The 16,370-nt window shown below is 43.2% G+C and overlaps 1 protein-coding gene across 2 annotated transcripts in view; it reads right to left on the reverse strand.

The window, feature by feature from the left end:
* Positions 1–16,370, reverse strand: part of KIAA0355 (KIAA0355 ortholog) — a 75,667-nt gene that overhangs the window by 8,953 nt on the left and 50,344 nt on the right. For both annotated transcript variants that reach the window (XM_032230552.1, XM_032230551.1), the window contains 5 exons: positions 8,048–8,254; positions 6,375–6,521; positions 6,111–6,206; positions 5,854–6,015; positions 2,277–2,435 (listed from right to left, as the gene is read on the reverse strand). In XM_032230552.1, coding sequence (XP_032086443.1) covers positions 2,277–2,435; positions 5,854–6,015; positions 6,111–6,206; positions 6,375–6,521; positions 8,048–8,227 — 744 coding nt within the window. In that variant the 5' untranslated portion in view covers positions 8,228–8,254. The remainder of the gene's footprint in view (positions 1–2,276; positions 2,436–5,853; positions 6,016–6,110; positions 6,207–6,374; positions 6,522–8,047; positions 8,255–16,370) is intronic.

Below are 16,370 nucleotides of genomic sequence, written 5' to 3' on the forward strand. Positions count from 1 at the left end.
GCTTTTTTGGAAAGGTGTAAACATTTGAACTCAGGGGATCCACTTCAATCCTGCTTTGTCCTGTAAACTGCCAGACAAGATTGGAAAAGTCAAATCTTGACCACCCTCTGGTCCCTTGCATGAAGGCTTTGCTCTCACCTCTCAAAGGCCTCAAACAGTCTGCACTCTGAGAGAGCAGGTTTTAGTGGTAGACACCCACTGTCTGTTTCAGAGGAAACAAGCACACAACCAGCCTATCCGTCAATCGAACTTGACTCAATCCCAGCCAAATTAACCTTCCACACCCCCGGCCTGGGAAATGGCTTCCGGCAGCCATTGTTCTTGCTGGACAGATGTTTCCTCTACCACCACCCAGCAAACAGGATCTTCACCAGCACAGTCAATTAGAAGCAATGCAGTGGACTTCCTGAAACTGCTTCTCTGCCTCTGCAAAGCACCCAAAGGGATTTCTGTTCAACTCACCAGAAACAATGGACCTCAAAGGACACTGGCGTTCAAGAGTCACTCAGTGACTCCTAAAATAAATACATGTCAGTTGTCAAGTCCCCAGATTTTGACTAAGTGACCCTGGGGATGCTGCATCAGTCATAAGTGTGAAAACTGGTCATGTGACTTTTTCCAATGATGCTGTAACTTTGAAAGTCACTGAACGAACGGTTGTAAGTCAAGGACTACCTATGTACCCACCTCTAATTTTTCCCCTGTGGGCAGAGGAAGAAAACAACTGCCCGAAATCAGGATGAAACATCATCAGGAATAGAAATACTTTCCCATGTCAAATTCAAAACTAAGCTGCTACAAGAGGTACCTAGAAAAAGCCCACTTGGACATCTCTTTTTCTCACAACTCAAAGAAAAACATGGTAAAGTAGATGAAACTAGTGAAACTCCATCTTCCATACAGGGAAATGTGTACAAATTTCTGCTCAGAACCATTTTGATCTCAGTTTATATGTCCTTCCCAAAACAATGATCAGGAAGAACGGGCTGATTAATGATATCGTGAGACAGCAGAACCTCTGGTCAAGACCACAATTCGTTCCATAACTTTGGTTGCAACCCGATTTGATCGTGACCTGAACCTTTAAACAAACACAGAGCAGCTATCTCCGAAAGTTTTAAAAAACCGAACGAGGACACGAGAGGAAGGGTATGGAGGGGAAGTTACACTTGAGCATTTCTTTAAAACTGAACCCTGGAAAAAGTTTGGCTCATAACTGTGGGAGGAAGAGGTAGGCTGACTCCCCCCCCTCCCCAGTTACTCCAGCCAAGTTTGCCTTCTGCACCTCGCAAGGATCCCCGAGATCCTATAGCCTCTCTCTTTCTATCCCTCTTTTTAACAATTAGAGTATCGCGTCCAAAGCGCCTCTGCCGCCCCTGGTTGGTTCACACAGCCCCCCCGTCCGTCCAGCCCTGAAAGTCAGCTCCATCTCCTTTCCTGCTCTCCCCTCCACCACCTCGCCGAAGAGGAAATACTACATCCCCCAAGATGCTTTGTGGGTCTCTCCCTGGGGTTCCAGATGCTGCTCTGGCTGCTGACAAGTGAAGGTAAGCTGAGAGCATCTGAGGTAGCCAAGGCAGCAACAGCGGCTGTGAAGAAGCTCCCAGCCAGCCTCTTCTTCAAGCCCGGCAAGCGATAGGCACAAGGCAAGACCGAGCGGGCGAGAGCCAAAGCGGCGGTCAGAAGGAGGAGGAGGAAGAGGACAACCAGTGGGGCAGAGGAGCAAAATCACCAGCAGTAGCAGCTGAGTGGCAGCATGAGCCAAGGGCCTGTCCCCCCCCCCACCTGCTTCTTCTTCATTTCCTTTTCCAAACAACAGGAAACAAGTAAACAAACAACAAGAAATTTGGCACTTACAAAAAAATGGCACGGAAGGGGAAATTGACCATAGCCGTGTTTGATCGCCCCTCGAGTACGTGTTCATGACCAGATTCAAACATTGTGTGAATTTTTTGTTCGTGGTTAGAAGCATTTATGACCAGAGGTTCTACAGACAAGAGGTGTTATCGGCAATACTTGCAAAGATCAAAGGAAAAAAACTGAAGGGGAGAAATCAACAGAAAACCCTAGAAGTGATCGTCTCAAGAGTGACGAAGCGGAGGAGGAGGGCGGTTGAGAGGAGCAAAGTGAAGAAAATAAACTGGCGGAAACCCTGAATCCATCATTTTGTTGCAGGCCCAAATGCTGTAACTTAATGTTACTCTTTCAGGGCTGCAAGACCTGCCTTCCCTTAACTCTGGCCATCTTCATGCAGTTGTCAATCCACCGCTACTTACCAGCCCAGCTTGTCCAAACAACAACTGTACCGCCGTTTTACAGGCTCCCCGCCATGTAGAAGGGCAAACTTGATTCAGGACTTCTGTCACAGGAGAGTCATCTCTTGGAGTCATTCCATTATGGTAGCCAGCTTCTTTAATTAATTGTATCATAGTGTGCTGTCAATATACACAAGGGGGAGGGTTAAGCAAAAAAAAACAAGCAAGGTAAATATTGCCCACTCCAACTCAATCTATTTTGCACTGCCAACTTATAGTACCGTTGCTCAAGTTATGATGGCCCAAGCCAAACTTCACCAGTTTCCCACAAACTTACTGCTTCCAGGCATTGCCACGCCCCCGTTCCAGCTCCAATTATTCGATGTGCACATGGACAGGATCAAAAGGAAATGCCAATGGCATCCAGAAGCAGTACAAGAGAATGTTGGAAAGTGGTACTGAGTGGAGAGAAAGAAACAATGCATGAAATCATCCTGTTGGAGAGATTTGGGGATAGTTTAAAGAGAGGCTTTTGCTTTAATTTTTATTTTTGACATTAAATCCAACTTTCCATATTTGAAAACAAGAGCCAGGCTATGATATTTCAAGTGGAGCTCTGCTCTCTTCCGTCGAAATTATCCCAATGATAGGAATCCCACAGACCAAGAGGAATAGCAGAGAAAAGGCTTTCTATCTGATTATACTATTAAATTAATCAAGAACAGAATCTGCCTATTAAGATATTTGCAAGTTTCAAGGCCATAACTGATTGACCAAATGTAGAATGTATAAAAATGAATGAATGAATATAAAAAGAATGTGAAAAGAAGCAACTTTTTCATGTTTGAATGAAAACTACTGGTTTTCTGCAGCTCAGATATACTGTGCCAATTGATAGAAACAGAGAAGATATGCAGAATTCAAGATAGACTATGCTAACAGAACGAATTTTAATCTGTGTAGTTCCAGAAAGTGTGATGGATGGCAAGAAGGTAGAACTTTTAATTTCTATTTTGAACCAGAGGAAATTAGAGACCTAGCTGACCAATATTATGACATTGGAGAAAACCGAGGTTAGGCAAGGGGAATATAAGAATGTAACCAATTTAAAGAAATGTAGGTCATGGGGCCAGATAGACTTCATCTTAGGTTACTGGCAGCTACAAAAAATTGCTTTCATTCTGTTTTATAAACTCCAAAAAAAGGACAGAGAAGAGCAACAAAGATGATTAGGGGACTGGAGGCTGAAGCGTATGATGAACAGCTGCAGGACCTGGGTATGTCTATTCTAACAAAGAGAAGGACTAAGAGTGATGTACTGTCTCTTCTAGTATTTGAGGGGCTATCTTCTGTTTGTTTCTATCTTCAGTGTCTTTACAGATGTTGTAATACTGCTTCTTGTCTCTTCTAACAGCACCTTGAAGGTCTAAAAGGGCTTTCCATGTTGTGGAGGGAAAGGTTATTGACAGGTACCCTTCCCCCCCAAAATAAGACCCAACCGGAAAATAAGCCCTATCATGATTTTTCAGGATGCTTGTAATATAAGCCATACCCCAAAAATAAGCCCCAGTTAAGAGTTAAGTCCAAGATGGATGCATTTAGAACCATATTTTTCCCGGAAATAACGCCTAACCAGAAAACAAGCCCTAATGCGTCTTTTGGAGCAAAAATTAATATAAGATGCAGTTTTATTTTCGGGGAAACACAGTAGTTGGTTGGTATGTTTCCTTGTGGGGGTCTTTCATAATCAGCCCTGTCCTGTGTGGAAGCCAGCTGTTAGCAGCATCTGTGCTGCTAGGTGTTACTTTATTGATTAGCCCAGGGGGGTTTGTAGGCAATGCTCATGTCCAGACCAGGTATTGTTCAGCTGTTCATGTTCTTGATCCATTGCTTCTTTTATTTTTTTTTTATTTTTCACATTTCGGAACCACCCATCCCCCTCAGAGAGGGACTCTTGTTGGATGTCCACCATTGTTACTGCGATGGTGATCGATTTGTATTCTGGGAGATGGCTGTGCTCTGCTCTCAGTTCCTGCAGCCACTTTACACTGGTGTTACCTATCTTCTCTTTCTCCAAGATGTTCTTCCAGTTCTGTTGATTTTCTGCTGTTGGTGGTTCTGCTGCTTCTTTGTTATTGAACTGCAGTTAGTTCACCTTGGATGATTCTTTGGAGAACTGGCCATTTATCTTCTTAGCCTCTGCTTTTACTAGCATACCTCCTTAATCTGGTAGCCAGTGCCGTAAGCTTTGCTTCAGCATTCTCTAAGGCGGTGATGGTGAACCTTTTGTGGCTCGCGTGCCAAAAGCGGGAGAAGCGCAGGGGGGTCGTACACGGGCATGCCACACCCATAATGCTATGTGCACGACCCCAGTGCGCATGCGCACAGGACCAACACTCCCCCCATTTTTGGTGTGCTTTTTTTGTCCTCCCCAGGCTCCAGAGGCTTTATAGGGAAGACAAAAACAGCCCCCCCTCCCCGGAGGCCCTCTGAAGAGTTCAGGAGCTTCCCTGAAGCCTCTGGAGGGTGAAAAACCGCCCCTATGGGCAAACCGGAAGTTCGGAAATGGACTTCCGGTTTGCTCGTAGGGCTGGTTTTAGCCCTCCGGAGCATTCAGGGGCCTTCTGGAGAGCTAAAACTGGGCCTATGAGTAACCCAGAAGTGACTTCTGGTTTGCTCATAGGGTTTCAAGGAAGCCTCCAGAGGGTGAAAAATGGCCTCAAAAGAAGGCCGAAGTTAGCTGGCCAGCGCGCCTCGCGTGCCCTGACAAATGGCTCTGCGTGCCACCTGTGGCACATGTGCCATAGGTTCGCCATCACAGCTCTAAGGCATCAGATAGTCAGGCCCTTGTGTTTTTTCAGTAATCAAGTCTTATCCTTAATCTCTATAACTTTCTGTTGTTCTATCAACAGACTAATCTCCCTCTAAAATTTGGAGATCCCTCAAAATTTCTTACCTCATTTTCGGGGGGGAGGGCTTTTAAATGTATTATGCATCCAATCATCTCCAGGATTACAGCAGCTGTAGCGTATCACTGGGTTAAATTGTGATGGCAATAAGGATTGGCACAAGGGCTCGGACATCTCATGTACTATCTAAGGGCACTTCTCCACTGAATCTTGGTAGCTGGTCTTGAGAGTTGACTGCAGCTAATTTATCCATGTTCTTATATTCCATATTGGCGCTTGTGCTCCGTAATGGAGGGGGTGGAAATGTTCCAGCTTCAGTTGTTGGTTGCACATGCAGTCGTTTTTCCAACTCTTCTTGAACCAGGAATGTAATACATAGTTGATCTACCTCAAGTTGTAAGAACAGCTTCACTGTTGAAGCATTGGGTGTTTCTCAGAGAGGTGCATGTGACAGGCTCCTGTCGGAAAGCTGCCATTCCGAAAGGGAGGCGGGAAGCTTCTTGGGGCTGATTGCTTTGAATGCTTTCACTTTTGCTGTAACTGCATGGGAATTAGGGAGGGGGACTGGGCCATCAGGATGGACTCCCTCCCAGCTGGTTCCAGCCTGTTATCCAAGGCCTCAGCGTCCCAAGGATGACCTGTTATCACCATCCCACCCCCGAGTTCTCATAACACCTTTACAGACTTACCGTTTTCAGTTTTAAGTTATCTGCTGCAGATTCATTGAAGGATATTCCTTTCAGAAAGTGGGCCCCTATCTGGATGGGAATTGTCGGCAGCTCACACTGAATAGGCTGAGAGGGAGTCTGTCTCCGTCCCGTCTGCTGAGCTTCAGCTTCACTGCAGCAGCCCTGAGGACACAAAAGACCAAAGCAAAACATAGCCACTCAATTGCTACCCAGCAGGTTTGCCCCTCTTGACTAGATCCAGAGAAAGAGGCTCTTACCTGCAAGCTTTCTTCAATTGCCTTTGGATTCAAGTGGAAACCGGCCTTCATTGCATATTCACAGTGACCCAAACTTTCCAAAGCAATCTTATATGCCTGATATATGTTAAAAAAAGCACCACATAGAGAGATGAATATCAGAACAAACTGTCCATAAAACCCCACAAAGGAAAATCACCCCACTATTCAACCACTCCTCAACATGGACCTGTGGCTGTGCCCAGTCTAGACAGTAAAGAAAACAACCCCACCAGGGAAACTGACCTGCAAAGCACTGTCTGTTTTCAAGTTCAATTCTTTTAGCTGGTGCTCTGGAATGGCCACATTCTGAGAGCAGAAGAGTTGCTGGACCTCGATTCCAGCCAAACCGCCATCACGTCCTCCCTCTTTCTCTCGAAGCCGTGAAGTGGCCTTTAAATAGATGGCAGGAAAGGTGAAGAAGGTGACAAAGTGACAGAAGTCACTTTGAATGGTGTTAAGTTAAATTTCATCATTTGCATTTCATGCTGGGACATTATCCAAAGTTTAGGAAAGAGACTCTGCAGCGTTTTTTTCAAACACAGCTCTGATCAAAGATCACCTCATCGTGATAGGCACAGAGGCTAACTATACACATGTAACTCATTTGTATCATTTCTAAAACATTTTAGAAATAAAAATAGTACAAATTTTGAAAGAAGAAAGGAAATGAAAGTAATAAGTGAAAAAGCAAGGAAAGAAAAGAAAAAAGGCATTTCCAATCACTAATGAATGTTAGTTATTGTCGTTTCTCTAAATAAATAAGTCAATTTTGCCATCTCTAATAATTCTCTTATCTTCGCCAGCTATTTCTTTAAAACTTTCCAAACCCAGCCTGGCTTTAGCCCTGTGTAGCAAATGGCCCCAGTAGAAGCTGGGGCCTCAAAGGAGGCAGATAAGCAACCAAAGCAGATAGCCAAGGGAGTGAGGCGCTTCTGCCTTGGCCAGTGGCAAAAGGTTGGGGTGGAACTGGGAGAGCCACCAGCAGCTGAAGGTAAGGGGGCTTTGCCTGGAGGGGGATGAGACACCCCAACTTAAAGAGTTCATTCAGGGAGGAAACGTCTCAGGTCAAACCTCTAGCCAGGGCTGTCAAACTCACATCATCATAGCGTCATCATGTGACGTATTGGACTTCCCCTTCACTAAACCGTGCATGGGCGTGGCCAGCGCATGACACATCTGGCCTGTGAGCAGGGAGTTTGACAGCCCTGCTCTAATCTATATCTGTTTCCCAAAGGAAGGCAGATAGTCTGACAAGATTCTTGAAATATAGATGATCAACAATAAAATATTGTCGGGCTCATCCACAAATGCCCACAAAAATGAAGGAGCTCTGGTGGTGCGGTGATTAAAGTGCAGCGTTGAAGGCAAGTTCTGCCTGCAGCCTGGAATTCGATCCTAATGGGGCTCAGACTTCCATCCTTCCGAGGTCCATAAAATGAGGACCCAGATTGTTAGGGGCAATATGCAAATAATGCTTCTACAGTGGTAAGCTGCCCAGAGGGCTGCAAAGCGCTACAGTGTGGTATATAAGCCTAAACACTATTGCGATTGTTATTAATACAGCATTCTAAGGTTCTGCCCCTGGTGCAAAATTAGAAGTCTTAATTATCCTTCTCATCAGCTATTTTATCCACTTAGTTGATAAAGCAGAATTACTTTTATCAATTGAGTGGATAAAGAGACTAAAAGTAGCCCCCTTTAAGTTCGATTGGCTGGGTCAAATTTTCTGTCACCCACTAAACTCTTTAACCTAATGAAACATGTCTTCTGAATGTGACCATTGGAAAACTCCCTACAGATGGAAAACTATCTACCATAAAGGAAGCCAAGATCAATCCATTTTCCATATATCCTGATTAAAGATGGAGGCCTGAATGTAGAACTCCTGACATCTCCACACAGCGGCCCAGTCCTACCTCTGTTGCTCCCTTCCACGACCGCACTGCTTCATCCAGTTCGGTTGGGGGGTTTGTGCTGGATGTCTCACTCAAGCTAGAATTTTTTCTCTCCTGGGCTGCAGCCTCAATGAAGCATGACTGAGCCACTGGTTGGACTTTCTGCAAAGCCTGGGATAGAAACTGAAAATGAACCTGCATCACGGTCAAAAAGCAGCGTCCAAGTACCTGTTAAAAATAAAAATGAAAAAATAGACCATCATTAGGTTCAGGAACAGGAGGGGGTGGGTTGTACTCAAACTAGATCTTTACATGCAAAATATTTCATTATCTCGTCCTTGATTTCCCCCCACACACCCTGGCATTTCCCAGTGGCCTTTTACCCAAATATGAACCAGCCCAAGCACATTCAGCTTTTCATTGGCAGCCCATTTCCATGCAATTGTTCACAAAATCACCCAAAATCAAGCTCCACTTGAGAGAAAGAACGTTGGTCCTTAGGTGTCTTTTCTGTAGAGGTGAGGGAGGGGTTACTCGTGGGTATAGTCACAGCCTGATTGGTCCATAGACTGAGGGAATTTTCTTAAATATTCCACCATTCCCTATTGGCTCCCAGTTTCCTTGAGGTTGAAGGATGACACCTTTGAAGTCTGTGGCTCGCTAGGGTCCTTCCGACCGGCTGCCGGTGTTGAAAAGCCTCTGGTCGCTTTAAAGTCATGGCACGCCTTTTCCTCAGCCAAGTCGTGCCTGGATCGCAGCCCTCTGTGTGCTCTTTTACAGCTGTTTTGTGGAGCCTGACACACTCGTCAGCCCGGTAATCGGTCAGGGCTCCTCGCCCCACGAGGCAGGAGGGAATTGCCCAACTGGCTCTCCTACATCGCGCAAGACAGAAACAACTGTCCCTAGGAGCAGCATCGCAGTTAATTTGGAATTTTGAACACTTTAGAATAATCAATTAGTCAAATTAATATCCAATGAACTTTTTATGAATTTTAAATATTTCCTACCTAGGAGCCAAAGCAGTGCTTGGACCAAAAGACTGAGGAAACTGGGAGCCAATAGGGAATGGTGGGATATTGAAGAAAATTCCCTCAGTCTACGGACCCATCAAACTGTGACTATACCCACGAGTAACCCCTCCCTCGACTCTACAGGAAAAATGTTATTTCACTATCCTATGTATATTTTTGAAATTAATACAGCATTCCTCCTCTATACTGAAAGACCATGGTTCACAGTATTAAAACTTCACACTGCAACTGCAAAGCATATATAGGTAGTCCTCGACATACAACAATTCATTTAGTGACCATTCAAACCAAAAAAGGCTCTGAAAAAAGTGGCTCAAAGTTACAAAGTCTCTCTCTCCCCCCCCCCCCCCAATAATCTGAATCAGTCTCTAATCAAGTGACACACAATGTCTTGAAAGACGGAAAGGCACAACCTTGTCAGATACACACGAGGCTAAATTAGCAGGAGTCAAGAGAGCAGGAATAGATGGCCATAAATGGCCAAGAGACAAGATCATCTGAAAAACTCCCTCCTGGGTTTCCTCACAGGACTTTCAGGTAGGAATGCAGCAATCAAAGGAAACTTAGCTGCTGGAAACCCAACTCAACCAAGATTAGAAGGTACACAAAGGGGGTCTTTGCTGACTTTAATTTCTCAGAATGAGGAGCAAGAAATAACAGGATCATTTTACCCAGATCTGATTAGTTTCCTAGACCAATAAAGAAGCAGCTTAAGACTGAAAAGGAATTCTTGGGGCTGAGCCTTCGTGGGAACCTTTTGATGGGAAGGCCATGAATTGAAACCAATAAAAGGTGAGGGGCTTATCTGGGGGGAGCTGAAGACAGGCATCACAAAGGTCACTGAGGCTAGGAACTGCTGCTATCTCCACTTGGAAGTTTGGGTAATGAATCCATTCACAAGCTACAAGCTAAAAGAAACTTTTCAGCCCCCATTTTTCTGGGCAGCAGAGTCAAATCTTTCTGGCTCCTTTTGCTCAAATGCTGAGCAGACGCCAGGCAGCAGGTCACCTATTCAAATATCCTTCCTGGACATTGGGCAACGAAGAAGCCTGCCCTTGTGAAGCACAGTAGCACTTAAGTAGCACTTAAAAGTTTACGAGCTCTTGCATTTCTAATATTTTTGCATAAATATTACTGGAAATTTATCTGTTCTCCATACAGATCCTAAAACTAGATAAAGAGAACTCAGTTCTGGTATCCAGAACTGGATGTAATTGTCAAGCCAGCTTCCCTCAGCAACCAAGAAAGAAACCATTTAACTCCATTTCGCAGGATTAAGAGTACTTTTACTGGTTATGAAAAGATAGCAGCTAAGCAAAGCAAGATCTGAGGCAAAAGTGTGCGAAATCATAGATATCAATATGTGACCCAACCCCCTCCCCCTGGTAACCCCATCCCTAGTCCAATCTGCAAATCCCTCAGGTGTCATGTGAGTTCCATCTTCAAAAAGCATCATCAGCTTGGTATGCAGGACAGTTGGCCTTGGCGGCTCCAATCACAATCTCCAGCATGCACAGTAGATGTTGACAACAAAACTCCGTTTACACAATCCCTCCTGTACTTAAAACTTCCCTTCCCAAATACCAGGCCTCCCCATCCCCGTTTCAATGGCAGCCGAAAGCAAGTAGCGAAACAGAGGCTGACAGTAATATTCCAAATGTAGCCTCACCCGTGTGGTATAGAGCAGCACCATCACTTCTCTTGATGTTTATGCTATCCCTCTGCTGATGTAGCAGCCCAGGACAGCACTGGCTTTCCACACGGCTGCTCATACCTGAATGGTGGTCCACTAGGGACACCTAGATTCCTCCCAGAGTTGAAGGTTAAAAATCAATATGGGCAGCGCTAGGATTACCTCCATTCATTCAGCAACTATTCAAAATCACAATGGCCCTGAAGAAGGGAGACTTATAACCAGTCCATGAAGTTGCAACCATGACAACATTCCCCCCCCAGTCATGTGATCACGATTTGGGTGCCTGGCAACCAACTCTCTCTTATGGGAGGAGGTGCAAAGTCCCACATGATCCCCATTGCAAATCCTTTCTGCCAGCCTCCCACGAGCAAACTCAATGGGGAAGCTGGCAGGAAGTAAAGAGGTTGCTCCTCCTGCTTCCACTGCTTTTTCTCTTGACCAGGCTCCAGCCCAGGGCACCACCTACCCATCTGTAGTGCCCACCACCAGCTTACCTCTTTTCTTTTCCACTTAACAACCTGTTTGGTTCTGGGCTGTGGGATTGCCATTGCTAAGCAATGTGGTCACATGATAATGAGCTTTATCAATCAGCAACAGATATTCTGTTCCCAAAGTGCCATCACAACCTGAGGAACATCTGTGTAAGGCTAAAGCACCACCTATGGTGCAAAACTGCCACAAATGTCATTACTTGAATGAAGCCACACTACCTTCTTAAATTTGTTCCTTCTGGGAACAAATAAAAACACCCCGGCCTCTGTAGACAAGAGCTTAAATAGGCATCCACTCCATCCACAGCTCTACAAAAATTCAAGCTTTCAAACTACTGATTGAAGGTTCTTTCAGTGGATCATAATAAATTATCTATAAGTATCTTGTTAAACAGTATGGCATCTTCCATCCTATTAACATGTTAAAATCAGTTTACCAAAACTCCAGGGTTATTCATGTCCATATTTAATCTCAGTTGGCCAAGTCAAGGACATGTTCAAACAGAAGGTTCTTAATACTAGTGCTCACGTTGATAAAGTGGCATTTACTAACATCAAATCTTTGAAATGGTTGGCTCAGAATGTTATTACAACAGAAAGATATCTAACTATGGTGTGATACAAGATCAAAAAATAGTCCTAATCAGAGTAAGATTTGAGCACCTTGATTTTAAACCTGGACAATTTCATCAAGCACCTCAATCCAGAAAACAGATGTAGATGTGGCCCAGTGCAAATAGAGGACATCACTCACATCCCCCTTGAATGTCCATTAAATGCTTCAGACAGAGCATAGCATTTAATTGACAAGATAGCCCTTTAGGAACCCTCAATAAGCTCTTACCTCAACCAAGGCACAGACTCATGGACGCTAAGAAAAACTGCCATGTTTACAGCTAAAACCATTCAACTTGAGAGCTTCCAGTTTAGATTAGTTTGGAGTTTGATGCCAAGGGGATGATCGGATATGATTATTTCACTGAATATGTTTATATCCCAATACACAGCATTATTTATCTTATTGTATTTAATATGGTTGTGCTAGTTAATAAACTAAACTAAAATCAAAACTAAAACTCTTTCCTTCTACTTTTCCCAGCATAGAGCCTTCTCCAGAGAGAGGTCTTCACATAATCTGTCCGAAGGAGTACAATTTCAGCCGGTGACACTTTTGTGACTTGAGTGAAAATCCAGGGTTGATTGGTCAGATGATCCATTGGTTTGTTTTGGCTGTCCATGTTGTTTTTAGGAATCTTATTTTGTACCAGAGTACAAAAACATCTGTACGCTTCCTATCTTGCTTCTTCAAAGCCCAACTTTCACTTGCATAGAGTATCACAGGGAATATCTGGTCTGCAACGTTAGGCCGGGTGTTATGAGGGTTGTGGCTTCCTGCTCTGCGCTTTGGCTCAGGTGTTTTTTGCAGCCCCAGAGCAGTGGCATGTAAAGAAATCCCCAGAACCACAGAACACCAAGAAGCCCCCCAAAAGCTACAGGATGACAAGCACAAACAAGTTCCCCGGTTCTGGAGCTGCTCTCAGCCCCACAAAGGAGGTTGAAGGACAGAGATGGGGGAGAGTAGATAGATGGGGAGGGGAGGGGAAGGCAGTCCCTTACTTTACCAAAGTTCAAGACTGGGAGGGATTATGGCAGAGCGGCTTTGATAGGGGTGGGTCCTCAGTTAATAACTAGTGTTAATTCAATTAATGACAGCAATGCCAGGATTTCTGTTGCTAAGCAATGCAGTCCTGTGGCACTGCTGTTTACAATCACATCCCTTTGTGATGGAAATTCCAGTGCTAAGCCGAGAACTACCTGCATATCACTAGTCGCTTCATTGCTTGATCCCTGCAGAGCACTCTGCACGGGGCTGCTTTTAAATACTACTCAGAAAGCGACAGCAATAGCAGTCCTGAGCATCCTTCAACATGTCAATGCAAGAGACCTGCTTTGCAAGCCCCACTGCTTCCCAGTATGCACAGGGCTCCGTTACCTGATTCTACTGATCTCTTCTGGTGTCAATCCAGAAGATTCAATCTGGCAGAATTGGTATTATTTGGGTTCCTTTGATCAAGCAGTGCTATCTATCTAGAACCATCTTAGTCTCTTCTGGAATGAGGCTCCCCTTGAAATTTGGAGGGCTCCCACCATGCTGGTGCTCCTATGGATTTAACGATCTGGCTGTTCTCCAAGGCTCTGACCTAGGATGATTGCAACCCCTTGTGGCATGAGTGTGTTATAGATTTTTGTGTTGCATCTTATTTAACATTTTCTACTTAGATTATATATTTTTATTTGTTCAAGTTGACCTTGAATTCTGTAATTGGGCAGAGCCTAAGTCAAATCAATCAATCAATCTGTGGAAATCTTATTGATCAGCAGGGTTTGATACACTAACAAGTTGTCAGAACAGCTGTAGCTCAGAAACTGTTTCCTGGAATAAATTTTTTTTTATAGACTCATACATTTATAAGCAACTTACAAGTCAGCTAGTCCTATTTTCAGTATTTGATTCCTATGCAAATTTAAATAAAATTCAAGTGTTCCAGTAAAGTTTCAGATGATTATCCTATTATAGAAGTCTTATTAAATATACATATATAATTCCAGTTACTTTTGCCATTTACTTATGTAACACCCCCCTCCCAAAAAAAACCTTGTATTTTATCCGTGATATTGTTGCCAATGGAATCTGGAAGAGTTTTCAAGGAAAGTTATTTGACTGAAGTGTATTTTTTATCAAATTAACTGATGCCAGTATTTTGAAGATTCTATGATTAAAAAAAGAATGACAATCAAAACACTTTTCACAGACCAAAGCACCTATGGTCTTCTTAACCTTTCCCCGTACTTTATTTATTTATTTATTAACAAGAATTGGTCAGAAATGGTCTACTTGAGTAGAACTGGTAGTGGCTGACTCCTCCTCCTCCGTTACATCCAGTCTCCTCTGACATTCCATTACAATTCAATCATTTCCTTTCTTCCTACAAAGTTTAAGCCTAACAGCTTAGGTATGCTGACTGACTTCTTTGTGAAGTTTCATTATTTTAAGTATTCATCAAGAAAATAGCAGGAAAAAATTACAAAACCTCTTAAAGAAACAAAACCATTGGTTTTGAATCCAATTTATTTTACTTAAAGTAATGTATTTAATATACGTATTTACTTTCATATTTACTTTGAAAATATCAGACTAAAGGGCACATGATAATACAAAGAAGTTTGCAGCCCCATAGTTTGGCCTACTATGATAAATAAAAACAAGTTATGATTACAGAGCAGGCTGTCAACACAGCCGACTTAATTTACAAAATTTCAGAACCTACAATTCTATATCCATTTAAAATACGGGTTTTCCTTTAAAATGTTGCAGATTGAGATGCAAGAAAATTTGAGTGTTTTATGTTAAAAGATTGTCTATGTGCACAAACCATCATCACTTGAATAAAAGTGTCTTAGGTTTACCCAGAGATTGTAATAGTGGAAGGGATGACATTTTTCTCAATTACCACCCAGTATGTGTGACCTTAGAGGAGTGGGCATATGGCAGTTGCTAAGCATCTGAATGTGGATGGAGCACAGGCCCATCAGGATTCATGTGGACATGTGAGAACGCTACGAAGTTTTGGATACAAATTCATATAATAATGCGAAGGATCTTAAAAGGTGAATAGTGCTAAAAAACCAGAACTTCTTTTATTGGAACGTATGGACAATACATTAGGAAAAACTCATGGCAGATTGATATATACCATAATTGCAGCAAATTTATTGTATGCACAACAACGGAAGAATAATGGAATTCCCACAGTGGAGGAGGGGATTGTGAAAATGTCAGAATTTGCAGGAATGACGAAACTTTTCATACAGATGTTAATGTTCTCTGTTTAGTGAGAGAACAAAGAACAAAAACTTTTTTGAAAGATGGAAATCTTATATGATTTTTTGTTGAATAAAAAAATGAATTGTTGGATTTGAAGACCGAGACAGATTCAGACTAAATGAGGAGGGATGGGGATGTGAAAAACATTTAAGAGGGCGGGGGAACAATAAGATTGTAATTATCTGTTCAAAAATGGTTGGAAGTAATTTATTTATTTCCTAACTTTCATTTTCTTTTCTGGCACTTCTTTTTTTCTTTTGAATAGACTTTTATTACATGAAAATTCTTAAATACATTCATCACGGACAAGGAAGCTTGGCTATCTCTTGCAGTTTTGCTTAAGAATAGCTTCTAGGGAGCTTGCAAGAGATGACAGGCAGGAAGCACGTGTATATTAAGGATGCAATTCTGAATAAGATTCCGAGCAGACGTTAAAGGGTCAATGCAGGTTGGTATATGAATAACCCTAACTTGTCCTCTGCTTGCAGATAGGAGGCACTGTTACAAGTTCCAGACAAAACATTTCCAAAGCCTGCATCAAAAGTTTCACTTGATTTGCACCTCATACTTCTCTCCAGGAACTGCAGTAGCTTAAAGGAACAAAATGATTTTTGGAAATGGTTTTAATTCTTCTGACTAGCACGCCAGTATGTTTTAGCAATAGTCCCCCAAAAGGGCTTAGGAAAAGTTCAACTTTCATTTTGATGCAATGTGAGGGATACAATCATAAGCACATACATCACCTTGGTCTTCTTGAATGAAAAGGAGAAAATAAATGAAATAAATACATAAAATAAAATAACTAATTCCCATAACACTATATGCCCGTGATGGCGAACCTATGGCAAGCGTGCCCAAAATGGCATGTGAAACCATATCTCCCGGCATGCACAGACTTGCCTGTTTGTTTTCCGGGTTTCTGGTGTGCATGTGCATATGACGATCAGCTGTCGTTCTTGTGCGTGGCAGTGCTGAAAACTGGTGTGCGCATGCATGCCGGCCACCTGATTATTGGGTGCGCAAGTGCGCTAGAACCCAGAAATTCAGCTTTTCTAGAGCATGGCCCCAATGAGAGTGCGTGCCCGTGCACCGGTTCCACGCGATCTTTTTGGCACTCGGTGCCAAAAAGGTTCTCCATCACTGTTATATGCTATAGGAGGCCTGAAGGCTTTTAGGATCCTTTCAAGGTAATATCAAACTATTCTCTGTTCATGTACCAATATTCTCTACAGAATCACCA

This window comes from Thamnophis elegans, chromosome 14, assembly GCF_009769535.1.
Source record: "Thamnophis elegans isolate rThaEle1 chromosome 14, rThaEle1.pri, whole genome shotgun sequence".
In the NCBI taxonomy this organism is placed as follows: domain Eukaryota; kingdom Metazoa; phylum Chordata; class Lepidosauria; order Squamata; family Colubridae; genus Thamnophis; species Thamnophis elegans.